General features: G+C 56.0%; 1 protein-coding gene across 1 annotated transcript; it reads right to left on the bottom strand.

Annotated features, from left to right (window-relative positions):
* Nucleotides 1-1,067: 1,067 nt before the first annotated feature.
* LOC101860872 (histone H3.1-like) lies at nt 1,068-1,969 on the bottom strand. The gene has a single exon (XM_005113377.3). The coding sequence runs from the start codon at nt 1,674-1,676 to the stop codon at nt 1,260-1,262; it is 417 nt and encodes a 138-aa protein (XP_005113434.1). The 5' UTR covers nt 1,677-1,969; the 3' UTR covers nt 1,068-1,259.
* Between the last annotated feature and the right edge of the window lie 6,109 nt (nt 1,970-8,078).

Raw genomic sequence — 8,078 nt, 5'->3', positions numbered from 1 at the left:
ACACACACACACACACACACACACACACACACACACACACACACACACACAAACAAACACACGCGGGCGATTGCACACACACACACGAGCGCACACACACACGCACGCTTCCACGCACGAACACCAACGCACTCACCCCTTTCCTGTTAAGTCTTTTTGTTTCTCACCCTTACCGCCGGACAATCTTGCCCGCCAACAAGATCAACTCTATTTATGTAAACACACACACACACACACACACACACACACACACACACACAGAGAGAGAGAGAGAGAGAGAGAGAGTGAGAGAGAGAGAGAAAGAGAGAGAGAGAGAGAGAGAGAGAGAGAGAGAGAGAGAGCGTGAGTGAGAGAGAGTGACTCATAAACACTCGTGCGTGCACACGCACTCTCTTACTGTTAAGTCTTTGTGATTCTCACCCCTACTAACGGTCATTCGACAGCCCTTGTCTGCTAACAACAACTCTCTTTGTGTACACACACACACACACACACACACACACAATGAGAGAGATACACGTGCATGCACACACATACGCACTAATTGACTACCCATAGCCCATGCTCACACTTGTACGCCTATCCTTCACCCCCAGCCCGCCACCAACATCAACTCTATTGTTGTGAACAAACATACAGCACACAACTGCTCTGTATGCATTAGGACTATTACTATATCACCCTGTGCATCTGTCCGTGTTTCTCCACTGCACTGTAGACTTGTAAAAGGAAAAAGGAGAGACGGAGATAGAGAAGCAGACAGTTAACTTCTAATTCTAATCATGTTATTAGTAATTACGGGGCAACCAATCAGATCGTCATCAATAACAAATCACTGCCACGACACAACAATCACAAAGCAACGCAACACATCCCAACCGGAGCAAGAAAATATCAACAAACCCTACCCGTATCCATATCACGACTGACCACACGGAGGAAGGGACCCACGACAGCACAAGGGAGCACACGAGTTGACACGCGGCAACACACAGAGGGGCAGCGGGTCTCACTCTCATTCTGTACCTGCCTCTGCCAGCGGTTTGCGCTTTATATATTTAAGGAGGCACAACCAACAACAACAACAACAATAATCAATACACACACAGAGGTGGGGTGGGGCGGGGGACAACAACACATAACTCAGCAAAGTAACAGCATCAATAGGGAACTCGGTTTGGTCCTGAAAAGGACCGTTCGTTTCGTGGGCCGGTGATCGCTGTTCTTCGCTGGATGAACCAGATGAGAAGTGAGCTCGCTTAGGCACGCTCTCCACGGATACATCTTGCCAACTGGATGTCCTTGGGCATAATCGTCACATGCTTGGCGTGGAAGGGGCATAGGCTGATGTCCTCAAACAGACCCACGAGGTATGCCTCATACAGAACCATGACGCAAGACTTCTGCAGAGTCATTACGGCAGAGCTCTGGAACCGCAAGTCGGTCTTGAAGTCTTTTGCAATCTCACGAACAAGGTGTTTGAACGACAACTTGCGGGTCTCAAACGACGGATAACGACGGATCTCACGCAGAGCCACGGTACTGGGCCTGTAACGATGAGGTTTCTTCACACCTCCGGTGGCAGGGGCCGACTTACGAGCAGCTTTGGTAGCAAGCCGCTTGCGAGGGGCCTTGCCACCAGTGGACATGCGAGCGGTTTGTTTGGTACGTGCCATTCTTTCGAATTCAGAATGTGATACTTAGAGGTTCCCGTCAACAGCGGAGGCTTATATAGGGGACCACGACCGAGAATCTTGGCGCCAAGGGTGCCCTGCCGCACCATTGGTCCATTCAGGGTCGAGTCGCAGCTGATTGGTCGAGAGCCCGGTCCTCTGCAGCTTTATTTTCAAGTTTCGTCATGACACGACACCGTTCTGTCTTGGTGCTTTTCAGACAGACATAAACACACACACACACACACGTACACACACACACACACACGTACACAGACACACACACACACACACACACACACACACACACGAACACAGACACACACACACACGCGGGTGCGTGCACACACACACTTGCACGCGCGCACACACACACACACACACACGTACACTCTCACACACACACACACTCACACACACACACACACACACACACACACACACAAACAAACACACGCGGGCGATTGCACACACACACACGAGCGCACACACACACGCACGCTTACTCGCACGAACACCAACGCACTCACCCCTTTCCTGTTAAGTCTTTTTGTTTCTCACCCTTACCGCCGGACAATCTTGCCCGCCAACAAGATCAACTCTATTTGTGTAAACACACACACACACACACACACACACACACACACACACACACACACACACAAACAAACACACGCGGGCGATTGCACACACACACACGAGCGCACACACACACGCACGCTTACACGCACGAACACCAACGCACTCACCCCTTTCCTGTTAAGTCTTTTTGTTTCTCACCCTTACCGCCGGACAATCTTGCCCGCCAACAAGATCAACTCTATTTGTGTAAACACACACACACACACACACACACACACACACACACACACACACACACAGAGAGAGAGAGAGAGAGAGAGAGAGAGAGAGAGAGAGAGAGAGAGAGAGAGAGAGAGAGAGAGAGAGAGAGAGAGAGAGAGAAGCTTGGCGCCAAGGGTGCCCTGCCGCACCATTGGTCCATTCAGGGTCGAGTTGCAGATGATTGGTCGAGAGCCCGGTCGTCTGCAGCTTTATTTTCAAGTTTCGTCATGACACGACACCGTTCTGTCTTGGTGCTTTTCAGACAGACATAAACACACACACACACACACACGTACACACACACACACACACACACACACACACACACACACACACACACACACACGTACACAGACACACACGTACACAGACACACACACACACACACATACATACAAACACACGCGGGTGCGTGCACACACACACACGCACGCGCACACACACACACACGTATGCTAACACATGCACGCTTACACGCACGCACACCAAAGCACTCACCCCTTTCCTGTTAAGTCTTTTTGTTTCTCACCCTTACCGCCGGACAATCTTGCCCGCCAACAACATCAACTCTATTTGTGTAAACACATACACACACACACACACACACACACACACACACACACACAGAGAGAGAGAGAGAGAGAGAGAGAGAGAGAGAGAGAGAGAGAGAGAGAGAAAGAGAGAGAGAGAGAGAGAGAGAGGATGCTCTCCATACGTCAGCTCGCGACTCGTGCGGCGCGCTTCGGACAACGTACTACTCAGCGTCCATCCTACGGGGCGAGAGTTATCACCATGCAGATGCTGCCAGACTACTGCCGGGAGGTCAAGTCGGAAGAACGAAACACACACGACCTCAGGAGCCAGTCCATACCAGGAGTTCGGCAGATGCAGGTCCAGACAGAAAGGGCCATCGCACTTGTTGCTAAAGGTCGGCCCCACACGGGAAAAAAACCCAGTCCATGAGACCCAAAGCGGTGTCCGCTCGAGCCCGATCCGAGTTCCCATCCGCCGGTGGGATCATAGGTTGTGCCACCAGGCTGTTAAAGTCTCGCCTCACCCGGGACGAACCCTGTCAATGAAGTCCGACTAGTGGCCTGTTCCAGCACGAACCTACTCCCCCACATATATACGTGTCGGCGCGTTTTATGTAGACTGCCGGCTGCACTGTCCCATAAGCACCATGTTACGTAACAGACAAAATTCCGGCCCTCCGCGCGCAACCCCCTCCTCCCCCCGGTAGCCACCCCACACGACAAGAGGGGCCGCCCCCTGCCCCCCTCACCGCGTGCACCCCCCTACCCACAAACGATATCCCACCATCATTGGTGGGCGGCAACCTCACCGGGGCTGTCAGCCGCCCCCGATGCCCCAGCCGAGGGGGGTCCGTTGCCGGAGGTGGGGGTCCGTTGCCAGAGGTGCCTGGGCCTAGGCTGTTCCCCGCACCCACAGTCGTCGCTGCCGGGCCCCCGCCGGCTCACGGGCACCGGGAGCACACGGGGGACACCCTGGGACACCCTGGGACACCCTGGGACACCCTGGGACACCCTGGGACACTCGCACAGCGCCCACCAGGGGCCCGGGGGCCGCCCACCGAAACGCGACCGTCACTGGAATTTCGGCAAATTTACCCAGAAATCGGCCTCTGGCCTGGATATAGACGCCTCGCTGGGAGCGAGCGCCGCAGTGGACAAAATTGTCATTTCTATCGGGAAATCGGGCTTCTCCCGAGTAAAAACGGACCGGGGATCGCAGTTTGCCCCGGCCGCCGGGAGTGCCCATAGTGCCCCGCTACAGTGCCCCGACCCTTACCTGTGCACTGGGGTCCGTTGGCAGAGGTAGGGGTCCGTTGGCAGAGGTGTGTGGGCGCAGGGGTCCGTTGGCGGAGGTGGGGGTCCGTTGCCAGAGGTGGGGGTCCGTTGCCAGAGGTGGGGGTCCGTTGCCAGAGGTGCCTGGGCCTAGGCTGTTCCCCGCACCCACAGTCGTCGCTGCCGGGCCCCCGCCGGCTCACGGGCACCGGGAGCGCACGGGGGACACCCTGGGACACACGCCAGCGCCCACCGAGGGCCCGGGGGCCGCCCACCGAAACGCGACCGTCACTGGAATTTCGGCAAATTTACCCAGAAATCGCCCTCCGGCCGGGATATAGAGGCCTCGCCGGGAGCGAGCGCCGCAGTTGACAAAATTGTCATTTCTATCGGGAGATCGGCCTCCTCCCGAGTAAAAACGGACAGGGAATCGCAGTTTGCCCCGGCCGCCGGGAGTGCCCGTAGTGCCCCGCTACAGTGCCCCGACACTTACCTGTGCACTGGGGTTCGTTGGCAGAGGTAGGGGTCCGTTGGCAGAGGTAGGGGTCCGTTGGTAGAGGTAGGGGTCCGTTGGCAGAGGTGTGTGGGCGCAGGGGTCCGTTGGCGGAGGTGGGGGTCCGTTGCCAGAGGTGGGGGTCCGTCACTGGAATTTCGCCAAATTTACCCAGAAATCGGCCTCCCCCCGGGATAGAGAGGCCTCGCCGGGAGCGAGCGAGCGCCGCAGTCGACAAAATTGTCATTTCTATCGGGAGATCGGGCTCCTCCCCACAAGAACGCGGAGGGGACCGCGGGGTGCACCGGGGTCCGTTGCCGGAGGTGTGTGGGCGCAGGGGTCCGTTGCCGGAGGTGGGGGTCCGTTGCCAGAGGTGCCTGGGCCTAGGCTGTTCCCCGCACCCACAGTCGTCGCTGCCGGGCCCCCGCCGGCTCACGGGCACCGGGAGCGCACGGGGGACACCCTGGGCCCGGGGGCCGCCCACCGAAACGCGACCGTCACTGGTATTTCGGCAAATTTACCCAGAAATCGCCCTCCGGCCGGGATATAGAGGCCTCGCCGGGAGCGAGCGCCGCAGTTGACAAAATTGTCATTTCTATCGGGAAATCGGCCTCCTCCCGAGTAAAAACGGACCGGTGATCGCAGTTTGCCCCGGCCGCCGGGAGTGCCCATAGTGCCCCGCTGCAGGGCCCCGACCCTTGCCTGTGCACTGGGGTCCGTTGGCAGAGGTAGGGGTCCGTTGGCAGAGGTGTGTGGGCGCAGGGGTCCGTTGGCGGAGGTGGGGGTCCGTTGCCAGAGGTGGGGGTCCGTTGCCAGAGGTGCCTGGGCCTAGGCTGTTCCCCGCACCCGCAGTCGTCGCTGCCGGGACCCCGCCGGCTCACGGGCACCGGGAGCACACGGGGGACACCCTGGGACACCCTGGGACACCCTGGGACACCCTGGGACACCCTGGGACACTCGCACAGCGCCCACCAGGGGCCCGGGGGCCGCCCACCGAAACGCGACCGTCACTGGAATTTCGCCAAATTTACCCAGAAATCGGCCTCCCCCCGGGATAGAGAGGCCTCGCCGGGAGCGAGCGAGCGCCGCAGTCGACAAAATTGTCATTTCTATCGGGAGATCGGGCTCCTCCCCACAAGAACGCGGAGGGGACCGCGGGGTGCACCGGGGTCCGTTGCCGGAGGTGTGTGGGCGCAGGGGTCCGTTGCCGGAGGTGGGGGTCCGTTGCCAGAGGTGGGGGTCCGTTGCCAGAGGTGCCTGGGCCTAGGCTGTTCCCCGCACCCACAGTCGTCGCTGCCGTGTCCCCGCCGGCTCACGGGCACAGGGAGCACACGGGGGACACCCTGGGACACTCGCAGACCGCCCACCGAGCGCCCTGGGGGCGCCCACCGAAACGCAACCGTCACTGGGATTTCGGCAAATTTACCCAGAAATCGGCCTCTGGCCGGGATATCGAGGCCACGCCGGGAGCGAGCGCCGCAGTCAACAAAATTGTCACTTCTATCGGGCGATCGGGCTCCTCCCGAGTAGAAACGGGGCGGAGAGCGCGGCGAGACCCGACAGCCGGTGGCTGCCTCGCTTGCGCCCCGGCCCTAGGACGCCGACACACGTGCGTTGGGGTCCGTTGGCAGAGGTGCCCCGGGTCTGTTGACAGAGGTGGGAACTTTGTCATTTTTATTCGAATTTTTTTTTCTTTTTTTTCCCTTGATGTACGGCAGCTTGCTTTTGTGTGCAACTGTCCGTTCATTTTTTAAAATTTGTTAGATTATTTTTAAGTTTCTATTTTTATTTAAAATTTATTTATTTTTCTTTACAGATCAGAAGAAAAAAGAAAACCCTCCTTTTTTGTGGGAGCTCTCCTAGGATAACACCCAAGATGCACACACACACACACAGACACACACACACACACACACACACACACACACACACACACACACACACATACACACGCATACACATATACATACACACACACATGCACGCACACATCCTCTCCTTTTAGCATATCTTTGCACATAAGCGTAGTAATGCGCAGTCGAATGCACACGCACTGGCACACACACGCACGCACGTACGCACGCATGCACGCACGCACGCACACACACACACACACACACACACACACACACACACACACCACACACACACACACACACACACACACTCACACACAATGTGCGCCCATATGTGTGTACAGAGAGAGAAAACTCGTAACCCCAAGACTGAGGACGGAGCAGCTAAACGTAGAGATACTAGGCCGCTTTTCCCTTCACATTCCTTATACCTCCATGCACGCCGCAACCCCGAGAAAGCCTCTGTCTACTTTCTCTCTATCCTGACGAGCTGGCCGCTGATTGGTCCGTCGTCCGCATACCATATACCTCCCTAAGAGAAGGGGTTCTGTCGATCCGAGCAGTGCGTGCGAGGTGGAAGAAAAGTTGCGAAAACTGTCATGGCGGACTTTTCAGCCAACCGACGGTCTCCATTCCGAAAAATTCGCAAACGGAGAGCGGTGGTTGGCTGAAAAGTCCGCCATGACAGTTTTGGCTCCTATTTTTCGTACGCTTCGCCTCGCTCTGTCTCCCTCAGTATAAAAGGTGCTGGCGTCGCGCTGAACAGGCAGTTCTCAGTTCTCACAAATTAATCAGTCATCATGTCTGGTAGAGAGAGAGAGACCCGCTGTCCCTCTGTGTGTTGCCGCGTGTCCACTCGTGTGCTCCTTTGTGCGCTGTCGTGTGTCCCTTCCTCCGTGTGGTCAGTCGTGATATGGATATTGGTAGGGTAAGTTGATATTTTCTTGCTCCGGTGGGATGTGTTGCGTTGCGTTGCGTTGTGATTGATGTGTTGTAGCAGTGATTTGTTATTGATGACGATGTGATTGGAATACTAATAGTGATGTGATATCGATTGTGTTGTGTCGGTGACATAATATGACTTTTAGAGCACAGTTTGGAGTATCATTGAGTTCCTTTCAGAATACGGATTATGTATCTAGCTGAACACTAGCTGTTAACGATCATTCTTCGCTTATGTCGTGCATGTGACTGCTAGTCTCTTATTGAGTTTGTTTTAGGTAAGTAGTTTACGGCGCTCGCTGTTTGTGAGTGCAAGTGTACAATTATATCATTATGTTTATGTGTAGAGGAGAGGATGTGTGACAGTGTGTTTGTGTGTGTGTGTGTTTGTGTGTGTGCGTGTGTGTGCGTGCGTGTGTGTGCGTGCGTGTGTGTACGTGTGTGTATGTGTGTGTGTGTGTGTGTG

Source organism: Aplysia californica, unplaced genomic scaffold, assembly GCF_000002075.1.
Source record: "Aplysia californica isolate F4 #8 unplaced genomic scaffold, AplCal3.0 scaffold02100, whole genome shotgun sequence".
In the NCBI taxonomy this organism is placed as follows: domain Eukaryota; kingdom Metazoa; phylum Mollusca; class Gastropoda; order Aplysiida; family Aplysiidae; genus Aplysia; species Aplysia californica.
The sequence above is the reverse complement of the archived record's forward strand: the minus strand, read 5'-3'. Positions and strand labels throughout refer to the sequence as shown.

Coding starts and splice junctions, on each gene's coding strand:
- LOC101860872 (XM_005113377.3), bottom strand. CDS start 1,676: ATGGCACGTACCAAACAAACCGCTCGCATGTCCACTGGTGGCAAGGCC.